This window comes from Heptranchias perlo, chromosome 33 (genome assembly GCF_035084215.1).
Source record: "Heptranchias perlo isolate sHepPer1 chromosome 33, sHepPer1.hap1, whole genome shotgun sequence".
Taxonomy (NCBI): Eukaryota; Metazoa; Chordata; class Chondrichthyes; order Hexanchiformes; family Hexanchidae; genus Heptranchias; species Heptranchias perlo.
In genome coordinates, this window is record NC_090357.1 from 7,131,428 (window position 1) to 7,148,148 (window position 16,721).

General features: G+C 45.9%; 1 protein-coding gene across 1 annotated transcript in view; it reads left to right on the forward strand.

Moving 5' to 3' along the window:
* Positions 1-16,721, forward strand: part of dscaml1 (Down syndrome cell adhesion molecule like 1) — a 412,483-nt gene that overhangs the window by 328,005 nt on the left and 67,757 nt on the right. Inside the window, exons 18-19 of the mRNA XM_067970940.1 lie at positions 8,377-8,523; positions 12,037-12,192. Coding sequence (XP_067827041.1) covers positions 8,377-8,523; positions 12,037-12,192 — 303 coding nt within the window. The remainder of the gene's footprint in view (positions 1-8,376; positions 8,524-12,036; positions 12,193-16,721) is intronic.

Genomic DNA, 16,721 nt, shown 5'->3' on the forward strand with positions numbered 1-16,721 from the left:
TGCAAAGTTTTACTGGTACTGAGCTATAAAATTCATTCATTTCTGTCCCTCTCCAGATTGTATAAATTGTTGGATTCATACCTACCTAATTCTTTAATTAATTTGCAACACACTGGGGTAAATGATCTTATCTCGTCTTCACTTCTGGAAGAGGAGGTGGCGATGTAACACAATATGGGTAATAAGAAATGCTAGATGAGGATCAAACCAATTAGAAAGTCTTCTCAAAGGATACCAATAACTGGCGGAATTAGTGCTGATGGACTTACTTTACTGTCGTAGCTGCTGGGTTTTCTGTGAGGAGCCGAATTGCTTTACCTGCTGTGGTCCTTTTGATAAAAGGACTATTTTCAAGACTAATAATTTCCCCCCCACAATCTGTCGGCCCCCTTTTCTCCATTGACAGTATCGGCCCACATCTTGTTTCAGTTCCAGATTTCGAGGATTTTCAGGGTATCTTTTTCTGCTAACATCCATCACCTTGATGAGCACATTCATCCCCCACACAAAAAGTAACGAAGAAGTGAAGTTTAAAAAGAACGACAGATTCCCGCACATTCCAATATGACAGTGTTGACTGAAGGCTGTTGTAATTTAGAGCAGCAATCCTCCACAGGTTAAAATAAAACATTTCAATGAGTAAACGCAGCACCACTGCCATTTTTTTTGTGATTAGTGACAATTTATGAAAAGCTATAATTTTTTTGTTGTAAGTGGCCGTCTGATTTTTTTTTTTCCTCTGTTTTCTGTTCGTAATTGTTTTGTAACAAAGGAGCACCAATCAGCACTTTCAGGATCTCGAAATCCAAATTACAGTGGATCTGTCGTCTAATTAAAGTGATGTCAGCCTGGATTTACAATTCAATGATCAGCTTTTAATGAGTGTAGCACCCTGTAATCTCCTAACACCGTCATCAGGCACAATATCTCTTAAGCCTGTTATCAGCATAATTCAGCCTGGAATAATTGATGTTACACTATTCCAACACATAAAGGGGAGGAGAAATGCTCTGCTTCTAAACACTTGGTGGAACCACATAAGATGACTCTGGGTTCTTATGACAGGGTTACATGAATTACAACTCATTGTCTGTCTTACCTGGTGATTTCTTTTTTAGGAAAGAATAAGACACCGTGGTTTTGGCAGGTGTCCAATTGAATGGGTTTCTTGTGTCAGTCTGTGGAGGAGATGCCAGTCAGTGTCTCGGAGATTTATTTTTTGTGGTGTTTCGTTTTAGTTTAATCGCGTTTCTCTGTTCGTCCGCCTGCGCCGCACTGTGATTGGACAGATGATCCGCTCGGAGCCCCCTGCCGCTCTGTGAGAGGAGTTTGAAGATCGTTCCTCTTCACTCCGTATAGGGTGGAACAGCTCTGTCCCTCTCTCCAATGGGTGCATTTTTCATTCTTCCTTTCTGCATGCATCTCTCTCTCCTATAGCTCTCTTTCCCCCTCTTTCACCCATTCTCTTCCCCCCACTCTCTTGCTCCCCTACCCCTCTTCCCTCTCTTTTAACCCCCACTCTCTTTTCCCCCCACTCTCTTTTCCCCCCACTCTCTTTTCCCCCCACTCTCTTTTCCCCCCACTCTCTTTTCCCCCCACTCTCTTTTTTTCCCCACTCTCTTTTTTCCCCACTCTTTTTTCACTCTCTCTTTCCTCCTTTCTCTTTCCCCCTCTTTCACCCCCTTTCTTTCACGCATTCTCTCTCTCCACCTCTCTCTCTCTCTCCCCACCCTCTCTCTCTCTCTCCCCACCCTCTCTCTCTCTCTCCCCACCCTCTCTCTCTCTCCCCACCCTCTCTTTCTCTCTCCCCACCCTCTCTCTCCCCACCCTCTCTCTCTCTCTCCCCACCCTCTCTCTCACCCTCCCTCTCACCCTCTCTCTCCCCACCCTCTCTCTCCCCACCCTCTCTCTCCCCACCCTCTCTCTCCCCACCCTCTCTCTCCCCACCCTCTCTCTCTCTCGCTCTCCCCCACCCTCTCTCTCTCTCGCTCTCCCCCCACCCTCTCTCTCTCTCCCCCCACCCTCTCTCTCTCTCGCTCTCCCCCACCCTCTCTCTCTCTCGCTCTCCCCCACCCTCTCTCTCTCTCGCTCTCCCCCCACCCTCTCTCTCTCTCTCTCTCCCCCCACCCTCTCTCTCTCTCCCCCCACCCTCTCTCTCTCTCGCTCTCCCCCACCCTCTCTCTCTCTCGCTCTCCCCCACCCTCTCTCTCTCTCACTCTCCCCCCACCCTCTCTCTCTCTCCCCCCCACCCTCTCTCTCTCTCGCTCTCCCCCACCCTCTCTCTCTCTCGCTCTCCCCCACCCTCTCTCTCTCTCGCTCTCCCCCCACCCTCTCTCTCTCGCTCTACCCCACCCTCTCTCTCGCTCTCCCCCCCACCCTCTCTCTCTCTCGCTCTCCCCCCACCCTCTCTCTCTCTCTCTCCCCCACCCTCTCTCTCTCGCTCTCCCCCCACCCTCTCTCCCCCCACCCTCTCTCTCTCTCCCCCCCACCCTCTCTCTCTCGCTCTCCCTCATGAAGAGTCTAGATAGAGTAGATAGAGAGAAACTGTTCCCATTGGCAGAAGGGTCAAGAACCAAAGGATATAGATTTAAAGTGATTGGCAAAAGAACCAAAAGGTAACATGAGGAAAAACTTTTTTACACAGCGAGTGGTTGTGATCTGGAATGCACTGCCTGAGGGGGCGGTGGAGGCAGATTCAATCATGGCCTTCAAAAGGGAACTGGATAAGTACTTGAAAGGAAAACAGTTGCAGGGCGACGGGGATAGTGCGGGGGAGTGGGACTAGCTGGATTGCTCTTGCATAGAGCTGGCACGGACTCGATGGGCCGAATGGCCTCCTTCCATGCTGTAACCTTTCTATGATTCTATGCACGTAAACGAGATTTCCCCTGTACGTCTAACAAAGTTACAGCCGGCAGAAAGTCCGAGGAATTTCAGGGCCTCTGTCATTGTATCTCTATCATTCTGTTTGTTTCTCTCTTCATTCGGGGAATCTCTCTCTCTTACTTTCATTCTGTCTCTGCCCCTCACTCCATTGGGGGAATCTCTGTGTCTGCCCAGTAGAGAGACATTTGCTTTCTTTCTCTCTTTCTTGCTTTCTTTCTTTCTCTCTTTCTCTCTCTCTCATTCTTTCTCTTTCTTTCTCTCTCTTTCTTTCTCTTTCAGTCATTGGTGTCTCTCATCCACACAATCAGATATCCTCTTTCTGAGGTAACCTCTGCCTCCTTAGCTCATCACCATGAAGCCTTGAGTGCGATGAATCATGGATACCAGCCTCTGTCATTTTACTCTGGTCCAATACTTCTATCATATTCAATAACCAGAAACACACATGGACTGTACAATACACATTGAATACAACACCCAAGTGGTCAAAAAATGATGTGATTTCAGCTTTTAAATTTTCGAATAGATTGGCCGCTGTCCACCTCGCCTTGAGGGTAATGACAACAGCATCCAGGTCACATAAAGTACGGAGAGAAAGAAATAAAATTGTATTGATTGCAGACACTTTATCAGATATGTGTTATGATAACTGTTATTCTAAGTGAGAGAATCTCAAAGAGCATTTTCTGTTTCATCCTAAAAATGGGCTGATGCTTCCTGGTGATTTCGACACGGAGATTATAACAATCGGCAGAAACAAACAAGAACTGACAGTGACAGTTGCTAAGTTTTCCTCCATAACAGTCTCTGCGCTATAAAAGGAAGTCACCGTAAGCAGCACTTTGAGGTGATTCAGCAATGCAAAAAGACATTGTATAAATGAGTATTTATTTTACTGTAAATTGACAGAAAGCTCCTGAAATCAGACCCTAACTCGCACCCGTTTACCCAACACCCCTGGTGCCCGCTGACCTACACTGGCTCCCGGTCCACCATTGTCTCGATTTTAAAATTCTCATCCTCGTGTTCAAATCCCTCCATTTCCTTGCGGCTCCCTATCTCTGTAACCTCCTCCAGCCTTACAACCCGCCCGAGATCTCTGCGTTCCTCCAATTCTGACCTCCTGTGCACCCCCAAGTTCCACTAATGGCGGCCGTGCCTCTAGCCGTCTAGGCCCCAAGTGGTAGAATTCCCTCCCTAAACCTCTCCTCCTCTCCTCCTGCGAGAAGCTCCTTAATATCTAACTCTTTGACCAAGCTTTTGGTCGCCTGTCCTGATGTCTCCTTCTTTGGCTTGGTGTCAACTTTTGTCTGAATGCGTTTCTGGGAAGGGCCTTGGGACGTTTTACAACGCTTAAAGGTGCAATATAAATGCAAGTTGTTGTTGTTTCTGGGAGCTTTGACAGGTATGAGCCGCTGTGGTTGTTTTTTGTTGTCAGGCCTCCCTGGTTGCCCTTGGCAACGCACCAGCAGGTACTCCCACACCTCTGCCAGTGTGGCTTTTCTGGCTGTTGTTGGGAAATACACGACAGCAAATTGTCAATGATACTTCCTTCCCAGTGTAGTATGACTGAGACTACAGGGAGGGGACGTTGAGCTTTGTTTCCCTGCTGCCACCCTGCCACAAGATAGTGCTGCTTTGGCCTACGCCCAGTTGCAATCCTTCCTGTAATCTACTTTTGAAATGGTAGAATAAGATGGTGGGCAGGGGGTGGGGGTGGGGGGAGCTTTCAGATCCCAAGCACTTCAAATTTCAGCTAAAGATAAAAGGGACTAATTAATTAGTTAATAATCCGCTCGAGGTGATAATTTAACTGCATGCAAATTACAGTAATTAAAGCACCCCCATCAGGTCGTCACGTTATAATCGTAGTTGGTAAGATTATTAATAATTATCAAGAATGGTGAGAACAAAGGAAAACACAGTTTTACCAGCGTAATCCTGTCAATTGATCTTTTTTTTCGCTGGACCTGCCGCTTCTTTGGCTTCAGCTCGTTGCTTTTAGTTAACTGCTTGGTGGGAGAGGGGAATGGGGTGGTGTTAGGCCCATTCCAGGGAGGCTGGCCTTCAGGCTCACTCTGAACAATGGGAGGGCTGCAATCAATCTGTACAGTGATTACAATTACAGACCTCAAGGAAGTGGCTTCCCCAACTGATTATTGAGTAAATGCTTCATCCAGTGTCGCGCTGATCCACGCAGGTCAGACGCTGGCAGCTGCCGTGTTAGCTGGTCTTTGTTGGTCCAGCAATTGAGAGCTCTTTGACTGGGCTCAGTGCTCCTGGGTGAGGGAGGGGCATAATTCAGCAACCGCTCCTGTACCTGATCACTCTGCTGGACTCATGTTAACACCGTGGGTGAAGACAGGATAGGGCCTCGCTGTGATTCCCCCCTCCATGGTTAAATACCCCGAGGACATCCTTTGTCCAGGCTCGCAGATGGAAAAGTGCCATTTGAATGAATAAGACGGTCCTTAAAACCTACCTCTTTGACCAAGCTTTTAATCACCCCTCCTAAACCTGCCCCTTTGCTTGGTGTCAATTTTTGTCTGTATAGGCTTCTGTGAAGCATTTTGGGATGTTACCCTAAGTTAAAAGCGGAATATCAATGTAAGTTGTCGCTGTTGTTAAATTACAGGAGGGTTGCTGACAAACTCACTGCAACAAGGGGGCATAGATTTAAGGTGAGAGGGGAGAGATACAAAAGGGTCCAGAGGGGCAATTTTTTCACTCAAAGGGTGGTGAGTGTCTGGAACGAGCTGCCAGAGGCAGTAGTAGAGGCGGGTACAATTTTGTCTTTTAAAAAGCATTTGGACAGTTACATGGGTAAGATGGGTATAGAGGGATATGGGCCAAGTGCAGGCAATTGGGACTAGCTTAGTGGTATAAACTGGGCGACATGGACATGTTGGGCCGAAGGGCCTGTTTCCATGTTGTAACTTCTATGATTCTATGAACAAGCCTGAAGCACAAGTGAAGGAAAAATTGGGGGAAGTTTTCTTCACGAGACGCCAGACACTTCACAACACTTTACGGGGCAATGGACAAAGAGTAGACACCAAGCTGACGGGGTGGAGGGTAAAGAGGAGTTGACGGGGTAGGGCGGGTGTGGGGGGATTAACATATTGAGGAGAAGATTCTTGAGGCTTTTGAAGGCATGGACGGAGGTAACAAGATGGAGCTGCTGGGGGACAGTGCTGCAGTCGCTGATGGTAGCGGTGAAGGGAGTAGGTTGGAGGAGCCGGGCATAAAGAGGCATGTGACTGGAGGAGATCACTTGAGGCAATGTGCTTCGAGGCCGTGGAGGGATGTGAAGATCAGGACAAGGATCGTACAGTTAATTCACTGGGGCATGGGGGTAATGAGGGTGTGGGCTTTGATGCAGGTGAGGGCATGAACTGAAGTGCTTTAGTAGTTTGTAGAAGGTGGAGGTTGGCAAGGAGAGTGTTGGAGAAACTGAGTCTTGAGATGGTAAAGGTGTGGATATGGGACGGGGGGAGGTTGAGAAAGCAAGTACATACAGATTATGATTGAACTGTACTTTCTTTGACCCAAATGGCCCCTTTGCAGATATCAAGAGGTTAGAAAGAGAAGCTGGCCCTGATTCATTTTATTTCTGTTCTACAAATGCAGTTATTGATTTCTATTTTCTTTTAAATCAATTGAGAAGGTTCAGTGTTTTGACTCCTGACAGAATTGATATAGAAAAGTAATAGTGAGAGCAGAGAAGTGTGGAAAAAAATGATGGAGCGGAGAAAGAAAGTGCGAGAGAGAGAGAGAGAGAGAGAGAGATAGAAAACTTTAAATCAGCAGCATCAAGTGTTACAGATACATATCATCCTCCCCCCAAACAGCCACTGTCACATCTTTAGGGTTTCAAGCTCGGTGACAAGATCGCTCCTGTAATCGAGCCCTCGCTCTCAGGGATTAAAGAGTTAAATTACGATGACAGATTGCATAAATTTGGCTTGTGTTCCCTTGAGTTTAGAAGGTTGGGGGTGGGTGGTGATCTAATTGAGGTGTTTAAGTTGATAAAAGGATGCAGTATGGTAGATACAGAGAAGTTGTTTCCTCTGGTGAGGGAAATCCAGATCAAGTGAGGCACAATCTTAAAATTAGAGTTAGGCCATTCAGGAATCAAATCAGGAAGCACTTTTTCACACAAAGAGTGGTGGAAATCTGGAATTCTCTCCCCCAAAATGCTGTGGATGCCGGGGGTCAAGTGAAATTTTTGAAACTGAGATCGACAGATTTTTTTTTTAGGTAAGGGTATCAAGGGAGATGGATCAAAGGCGGGTAAATGTATCATTTTGAACACCTCTATTAAATCTCCCCTTAACCTACACTGCTTTAGTTGCTCAATGTAACTGATGTCCCTCATCCCTGGTACCATTCTAGTAAATTTCCTCTGCACCCTCTCTATGGTCTTGACATCCTTCCTAAAGTGTGGTGCCCAGAATTGGACACAATACTCCTCCAGCTGGGGCCTGTGGACATGCTGTTCAATCACTGGGAACATCGCAGATGAGTTCTCACCTGACGTCCAAACATGTGCACTTTCCAGCAAGGATCACTACGTAGCGGTCAGGAGTGGGAACCCTATCTGATTCCTGCTCCTGCCCCTAGGGTGCTGACGCCAATTGTAACTTCCCTACCACAGCCAGATCAGCAAACTCAGCACCGACCAGGCATTGGACCTGGGACATTCCTGTTCTCTAATGGCTCTCAATACCACACTGGGCAGGGTCTTAATCAACTGAACCATTGGAGAGATCTGTTTCTGTTGATGTTAAAATGTTTTTCCCCAAACCACGTGCGGAGATGACAGTATCAGAGGAATCAGACTGGGGGAGTTATTGGACCAAGAATGTGATAGAATGGAACTAACACACACACACAATGGGAATGACGAATGTTGAAGCTCCCTTGATTAATAACTATCTTTGCAGGTGGCAATTGCTCCATAATTCCTCTCAAATCACCCCCTCTCCACCAAACCTCATAATGTCACTGCTTTAGACAACAAATTTTTAAAGAAACAAATAAAGGAAACTCATGTCTTTTAAAATAAAATCTTAAACAGGGCACTTGTTTCAAGAGAAAAATGTTTCTCAAATAATTTTCTGTCTGTGAGGGGGAAAGGGGACCAGGAGAACGTGCGTTAATTTTGTGGGTCATGTGATACAATTCAGTATAATTTATGTCGTTGCACTGTGGGTATGTAAAGCACATTTTCCTGAAGACGGTGTCCCTTTAAAAGCAGTATTGTGGTGAGACCTTGCTTCAGTGGAATGTATAGAGTGACTGGAGCCTCGTGAGATATTAAACTGTCACTTTAATAGGACATTTATTTCGTAACAGGATGTTAACCCTTCAAGAGGCTGGTCGTTCCTGAATGGTTTATCAATTCCTTGTTGTTTGGGAATGTTCACCATTGGCTTGTAATATTGATGAGGTTTGCTTTGTATTTTCACTTGTCTTGTCTCTCCGCAGTTCCCAGCCAGCCTCCGGACAATGTGAAAGCCGTGTCTATCTCATCTGATGTCGTCACCATCATCTGGTCACCACCTCCTCGCAGTACCTTAAACGGAGTGCTGAAGGGTTTCCGAGTCATATACTGGTCCGTGCACCGAGATGGAGGTCAGTAGATAGCTCCTGACCCTCTTGTCAGCTGATCATTTCATTTTTTTCTCCCCCTCTTGAAGGTGTTGACTCCATTATGGTACCTTGGGTTGGTGGTCATGCTCCAGTTCCATGTCCAAATGGTCATTGTTCTTCTGTGTGCTTTGACAATGATCCAGTTCTCACCCAGCAATCAGACCCTGAGTAACAATCAGGAGCAGGAACCCTGGCTGATTTTCCCTTCCCAAGACCGGGGGCTTTGCAGCTTCTACTGTTGCCTTCAATTGGGATCAGCTAGCTCAGCACAGAGCAGTAATCGAACCTGGGAATTTCCTGGTTTATACGGCACAGACACTACTCACATGAATAGTTTAAAAGTTCAAGCAGCCATGTTTCCTACTCTGGTGCCTATCAGAGTAGCATTTTATGTTTGTATTGGTGCCCGTGAACACAGAACAACACGGGACCTTATTAAGAGAGAGAGAAAAAAATTAACGTTGCCCTCTCCCCAATTGGTCTGTAGACTAACGCAACATGGCAACCAATTGCAGAGAGTGGGTGAGCTTCTGGGAAGAAAGGGGATCAGTCTCATGCTTAGTCCTGTGAGCTGAGAACAAAGCAGTTGCAGGTGGAGGTCACTGTAGAAAGAAGTATCTTCATTGGCATGACTTGACTCCCACATGTCCTACCACCAATATACAGTGACTTGACAGCCTTCTCTCTACATGTATAGGCCAGGAGATGGATGTTTCTCCAGAATGAAGACCCACATTCTCTGCTGGCATTCTTGTGGAGCTCACCCACTATCTGCGATTGGTTGCCATGTTGCGTTAGTCTACAGACCAACTGGGGAAAGGGAAGCGTTTATTTTTTTCTCTTTCTCTTAATAAGGTCCCGGGTTGTTCTGTGTTCATGGGCAGCAATACAAACATACAAAAACAATGGACAGGTAAAGCTGGTCCATTGAGCCTGTCCCATACAGTAAAGTTGCAATCAAGCTTCATGATCTCCAACGCTCCCGCCTTCCAGCGGCCACGTAATCTTTTGGGAGACACGGAAAAAAAACAGATTAAAAAAGACCCTCAGCAATTCAGCGAGATAAGAATTTGGGGAAATTCCTCTCGGACCCCCGATGGCCTTCAAAACAAGTTCCAGGAGACCACTGCGACCGTGAGTCACATCACCCAACATCCCACCTACCTTTTGTACGCAGTGATATCAGTTTCAGCCAGCTCTCTTTTGAATGTTTGCAGTGACTCCACACTCACCGCACCAGTTGGAGTCTTGGTCCCGTGTTCAGTGACCCCCCCCTCCCCCCGCCTCTGCGAGAGGAAAACTGCCTGACACCTGACCTAGATTTGTGTTCATGTAACTCAAATGCATGCCTATTGCTTCACTCTAACCTATCTAATTCAAATAGTCTATCCACACGGACACAGTCTAGTCCCTTCATTATTGTAAATGCCTCAATGTGGGCACATTGCCGGGATAAGGTAAGAGGGGGCTGTGCGTTGCATCAGGCCAAGCAAGTGGTCCTGATCCAGGCACAGTTGGAGTCAAAGTTGAGCAGTGTAACATTCTCAGGCATTGCCATCTCTCTCTGCTCCATCCGATGAGCACAGATTTATTTAAAGGGGCAATAACACCCGTTATTCTGAATTCGACAAACTTCACAACCTCTGGATTGTGACAATTTGCAAGAAAGAAAAGAGAAAATGGGAAGTGTTTTACACAAGTGCGGGATCTCCCAGCTGACACTGTGGCAATGGTGCCTCCAGAATCCACCATCACCATCACGGACTGAGCAGGTCGAGGAGAAGGCCCACCACCACCTTTTCAAATCAACGAGGGATGGGCAATAAATGCCGTCTTGCCAGCATCCCAAGGACAGATGTTTTAAAAAAAAAACAGTACTGCACAATATTGCTGCGCACTTGGATAGGAGCAGGTGAGAGAAGAGTAGGAACATAGGAACAGGAGTAGGCCATTCAGCCCCTCGTGCCTGCTCTGCCATTTGATAAGATCATGGCTGATCTGTGATCTAACTCCATATACCCGCCTTTGGCCCATATCCCTTAATACCTTTGATTGCCAAAAAGCTATCTATCTCAGATTTAAATTTAGCAATTGAGCTAGTATCAATTGCCGTTTGCGGAAGAGACGGGTATATGAAATAGGAGGATGATAACACACAGCGCCCACTAGCAGCAAGGCAGCCACTGTAGGCTGGGAGACCGGTGTGCGTCGGGGACAGCAGGTTAGTCAGCACCTGAAAGAGAAAAGGCAAGTGAACGGTTCGGGTGGGATCCACAGGATTTCTGTGAGGGTCCTTCTAGCAAAGACCGCACCTGTCTTTCCTCTTTCAGGTGCTGTGCGATCCCAGTGCTTTTATTTGCGATTTCAGGTATTTGCAAGTTTTCTTGTTAACTGTGCTTCCCTGAAGCTGTTCCTCATGGCAGCATCATTGTTCCCGACCTGCCAGTCGTGCTGTGCCCCTCCTCCGATGCCAGTGCCACTGATCCAAGATTTGCTGCTTTGAAGTGACACAAAATGGGAGTCCTGCAGAGTGCCTTTTCACTCATACAAATGAGCCCGATGATTAGCTGCTGCATCTTTCCTGAGATCCGTGAAAGGAATCCCATTGTTGAAGATGGTTGTTACAGTCATTTAGCTGTGACATTCTGTCTCTTGGCCACAACATGAAAGGAGTAGTTCAGTGGCCAAAAGTTAATGATTGCTGTTGGATTACACTGTTTTCCTCAGTCTCCACTATGTAAAAATCGCAGCCTGGTCATTAGATCCAGAACTTCCAAAGTAATGAATATTTTTTTTTGTTCTCACAAAATGTTCTTTTCTCTTTGTGTGCGCTCATGAGGATGCGGGCATGCTGGGGAATGGAACACTTTTGCCATTTCAAGTATCCGTGTCAATGTCAAGTACTCTCGGGTCACATATAGCATGGTTAGAGGGCAGAGTAAAGCTCCCTTTAGTCTGCTCTAACAATGTGCCTCAGTCACAACCACAAATGAGTGCCTCCTACTGCACCAGAGTGGTATTTTCCATTTCCAACTTGTGCCAGCCATGTGTGAATGCCAATTAATGTCAGTTTTGTGATGAGTGATCTGGATTGGCTCTTCCCAACCTCATTTCATGTAGGACCCTCACAGGGAGCAAACAGAGGAGACTTTCATCCCCAAAGTCTGACCTGGCTTAGTTCCAGAGATGAAAGACCCAGCCTCTAACCCACTGTGCCACCCGATCCCCACAAAGCAGTCTCTTGACTCAATCAACCTAGAATCAACCATAGAATCGTAGAATCTTACAGCACAGAAGGAGGCCATTCGGCCTGTCGTGCCTGTGCCGGCTCCTTGAAAGAGCTGTCTGATTTCGTCCCACTCCCCAGCTTTTCTCCCCATAACCCTGCAAATTAGTCCCCTTCAAGAACACGTCCAATTGCCTTTTTGAAAGTTCCTACGGAATCTGCTTCCACCACCCCTTCCGATCCGATTTTCCTTTTGTGCTTTGATCTAGACTGGGGAGAGATGCAGAACATCACCACCACAGACAGCCGAGTGGAACTGAAGGGATTGGAGAAATTCACCAATTACAGCTTGCGGGTGTCGGCATTCACGCAGGCGGGCGATGGGGTACGCAGCACAGTGCTCTACACACAAACAAAAGAAGACAGTAAGAGCTTTTTTTATTTCTCTGTAGAAGTTGAACCAATTTCCCTCTTCAGGCTTTGCATGACAGGATATACCAACAATGGTATCACAAGGTTACACAGTTTTTTTTTAATCATAATTCATAGTCAATCGCAATCAAAGCTGTAATTACAATACAAAAGCATTGGACAAGCCCAGCAACACAAGGCGACATATAAGTCTAGAAATAACTAAGCAATATTGGCAGACAAACTCTCAACTCATTTGTATGTCGTTCCTCTGTCAGCCATTTTAACACCAGTGCTACTCCATTTAGTTCACGTAGATTAAGGCCTCCACCAAAATAGCTTTGATAATTTCTAGGTTATATTCTTTTTGAAAAGGTGAAACTACACATCTTCAGGCTTTAATGTTTACCCTCACCTAACCACTTCTGTTTGATTTTTCTTGTCTTCTCTCCTCCTCTTTTTAACCTTAATGGCGGCGTGACCTGTGAGGTTGAGGCGGTTTCTTAATTTTACATAGAATTACGTAGAATTTTCAGCACAGAAACAGGCCATTCGGCCCAACTGATCTGTGCTGGTGTTTATGCTCCACAAAAGTCTCCTCCCACCCCTCTTCATCTCACCCTATCAGCATATCCTTCTATTCCTTTCTCCCTCATGTACTTGTCTAGCTTCAACTTAAAAGCATCAATGCTATCCACCTAAACTACTCCATGTGGTAGCGAGTTCCACATTCTAACCACTCTCTGGGTAAAGAAGTTTCTCCTGAATTCTTTATTAGATTTATTAGTGACTATCTTATATTTATGGCCCCTCGTTTTGGACTCCCCCACAAGTGAGTCTCGGTATTTTATTTCTGAAATGGTTCCTAATTGATACCTACAGAGAAAATCAACGCAAAAGGAGATGAATTTAGAATCTGTTTCAATCTGAATTGGGTGGCTTGGCGCTTTTATATTGGAATTACAGCTTTGATTGTGATTGACGCTGAATTCTGAAGAAAGAACTCCGTGTAACCAGGCCTTGTGATACTAGTGTCGCCTCATGGAAACACACAGATATTATCAGTCCCTGTGGAGTTTGTTGGCCAGGTTTTCAGCAGCGCAAAGAGGGACGTGCAGATTAAAATCTATTTGCTGGTGTAAAGGTTATTAACGTGTGTTAATTAGTATTAAGCAGAACTAGCACTGGGTACAAACCACACTTTCAGGCTTCTCTAGTGGCTCAGCTGCTGAAGTCAGTGAGTCGCTGAGCCCTACAGACCAGAAAGGTCCCTGCAGTCTGTGTTTAATTAGCTAATCTCCTTTAGGTAGCAGTAGAGAGACTGTGTAATCGATCTCTCATGTCCTTGGGCTGGGGAGGGGAATATCAGCCAAGTTGCCCGCTCCTGATTGTTATTCACTGGCCGTGGCGGGTGTTGGGTGAGGACTGGACCGTTCTCGGCTGTGGTCGAATATTCGGCTGATACTCACTGCCTGGAGCTCAGGCATGAAAAATGGCTATTTTGGGGCCAGAGGTAGAGGAGGAACTGCACCCTAGCAAGGAGTGAGTGCCTTTGAGGGGAGGAGGAGGTGGAAACTGTCAGGGAGAAATGAAAGCTACTTTCTTCATTAGATGCTAGCCGTTGTGTCCAGACTGCAGTGTCTCGGGCCAGTGCTTTGTAATACTCCTGACAAAAGCAGAATTTGTCTCAAACCCTTTCCACTGCTGAGGAATGCCCTCATTGAAGTTGATAATACGCAGAGCTGGCGGGCACTGTGCAAACCTTGGAGAGCTGGCCTTGCCCCATAAAGCGAGGGCAGCTCATTATAACACGACGGTGTTCCCAGGGCAAAGTTCCAGGAGCTGGAGCTTTGGTGCCAGCAACCCCTCGAGGTCTCCTAACTGCACGTTCAGTGCCAGGGCAGTGGCAAAGGGGGTGCCATGCAGACGTGAACATAGGCAAGAATGGCAGTGAATTGTTTCTTTTTTTTAACAAGGACCTCTCCTTTTTGTGCCTAAACCAAGCAGTTGCAACAACTTGCATTTATATAGCGCCTTTAACATAGTAAGATGTCCCAAGACATTTTGCAGGAGCGTTATTAAACAAAATTTGACACTGAGCCACATAAGGAGATATTAGGACAGGTGACTAAAAGCTTGGTCAAAGAGATAGCTTAATAAGCAGCGACTTAAAGGAGGAGAGAGAGGCGGAGAAGTTTAGGGTGGGAATTCCAGAGCTTAGGGCCTAGGCAGCTGATGGCACGGCCACTAATGGTGGAGCGATGAAACTCGGGATGTGCAAGAGGCCAGAATTGGAGGAGCACAGAGATCTCAGAGGGTTGTAGGGCTGGAGGAGGTTACAGAGATCAGGAGGGGCGTGGCCATGGAGGAATTTGAACACAAGGATGAGAATTTTAAAATCAAAGTGTTGCCGGACTGAGGGCCAATGTCGTCCAGCGAATACAGGGGTGATGGGTGAATGGGGTTTGGTGCGAGTTAGAATATGGGCAGCCCCCTACAGTGCCCCTCATGCTGGCTGGCTGCACGCGACTCGGAGACACTCGGGCCTTTCCCCTCGATAATATAGGGTGGATCGTTGACTCTCCCCTCGTACTTGCAATAATGTTGGGGTTTGAACATTTTTATATAAGACTCCTCTCTAGTTTCTACCCAACTATGCTCGCTATGCATTGTATGTGACTGCGAAGGAGGTGGGTGATGGACTGAGTATCCAAATCTTTGCCAATGCCCAGTGCTTCTTTTGAATTGGCTACTAGGAGGTGCACTGAAACACTTTCTTTCCTCTTCCGTTCCTTAATAAGGAGGCTGATGTCAGCAACTGAGGGATTTGGGGTATAAACCACCTTTGCCCCCCCCCTCCCCCGCTGTAGCGTGCTATGAAAATCATTACTGGTTTTGGAAGTAGATTGTGCAGCCAAAGAGAGAGTAACGTCTCCTTCAACTTGCTGATGATTGTGCTACTTGAGCCAAAAATTGTATTGAGAAGCTGCCAGGTTCAATGAATAGGTAATCAGTCTATTGTTTAATAACTCAAGTTTCTGCCCCTTCAATAATACATTGAGACCAGCCTTCTTTAAGGCTTTCAGATCTGTATAGTTCAGATTTGCCAAACCAAGTAACCAGTCACGTTGGTCATTGTGCAAGTTGCCCTCGACCACCTGAGAAAATGGTTGCATACGCGCTTCTAAGTTACCAGGATGTTGACATCCCTCCAAACCAATTGAACTCACACAACTAACACTGGCAGCCAATAGTTTTAAAGTAAACAGTTCCTCACTGTAGAAAGAAATGAGCCATACTCGCCAATACTCTGGCATCTTAATTTCATCTGCTCAATCGCCACTCGTTGAAGAATATTGTTGGTTTAATGATATAGAACAGTGTAACTTAATTGAGCAAGGATACTTTGGGTGGTGTCACAGCAAATTCAGCTCTTGGGGATACAGTAGTGTAGTGGTTATGGTACTGGCCTGGTAATCCGACAAATGTAAGTTCAGATCCCACCATGGCAATTTGAGTTCATTTTTTTTTAAATTCTGGAAATAAAAAGCTGGTATCAGCATGAAGCTGTCGGATTGTCGTAAAAACCCAACTGGTTCACTAATGTCCTTTTTGGACGGAAACCTGTCAGCCTCTCCCTGGTCTGGCTTATATGTGACCCCAGTCCCACATCAACGTGGTTGACTCATAACTGCCCCCTCAGGTGGCTTCGCAAACCACTAAATTGTATAAAACAAAACAGAGCAACTACAGATAGGCAATGAATGCCAGCCTTGCCAGCAACGCCCACATCCTGAGAATGAATATGATAGAAAAAAATGCAATCAGTTCTATATTTGGTGATATAGGTCCATATGGCAAATAAATTCAAATTAAAGACTTCAGGAGAGAAAATGAAAAAGTAAAAATATTTTACGATGTAATTAAGTAGTCTTGCAAAATTCAGATACGGTTGAAAGATCTGCAGGGTGAACTAATTTTTCTTTTGGCCATCAGCCATTTTGCTGCTTCTGAATTTGGCCCCTCTGTTATTCAGTGACCGTGCTGAGATTATTTTTTTAGGGGATGTCACAGAGAACCAGGACGCAGTGAAGCTTTGCCAGGTGGCAGAAAGAGTTAAAAAAAAAAGAAAGAGAAAATGTAATTGGACAACGGACGAGTTGAGCCTCTGACTCGAGGCGGATGTGGCTGGAACAGTGTTTGTCCAGGGCGCTTGGCTTCCGACCGATAAAGTGATTTAAAATTAAAATGTACCTAATTATAGACTGCAGTCTGAAATTAAGGCTTCAGTTCATGCCAGAACAAATCCTATCATGTTCAAATCCATTATAACACGCCACCTCCAAGGTTATTAATTGCTCCTTGATTGCAGTGGATAGTAAATCCTGGTGGGATTCTGCCAGATAAACTGAATGACCCATTTTCTCCCACAAAGCAGGATCTGCATCGGTTTTATTTTTTAATACTGTGGGCCCCACTTATTTGCATATTTTTTCATTAACTAATCCATTTTTTGCATAAAAGTTAATAGAAAGATTTTTTT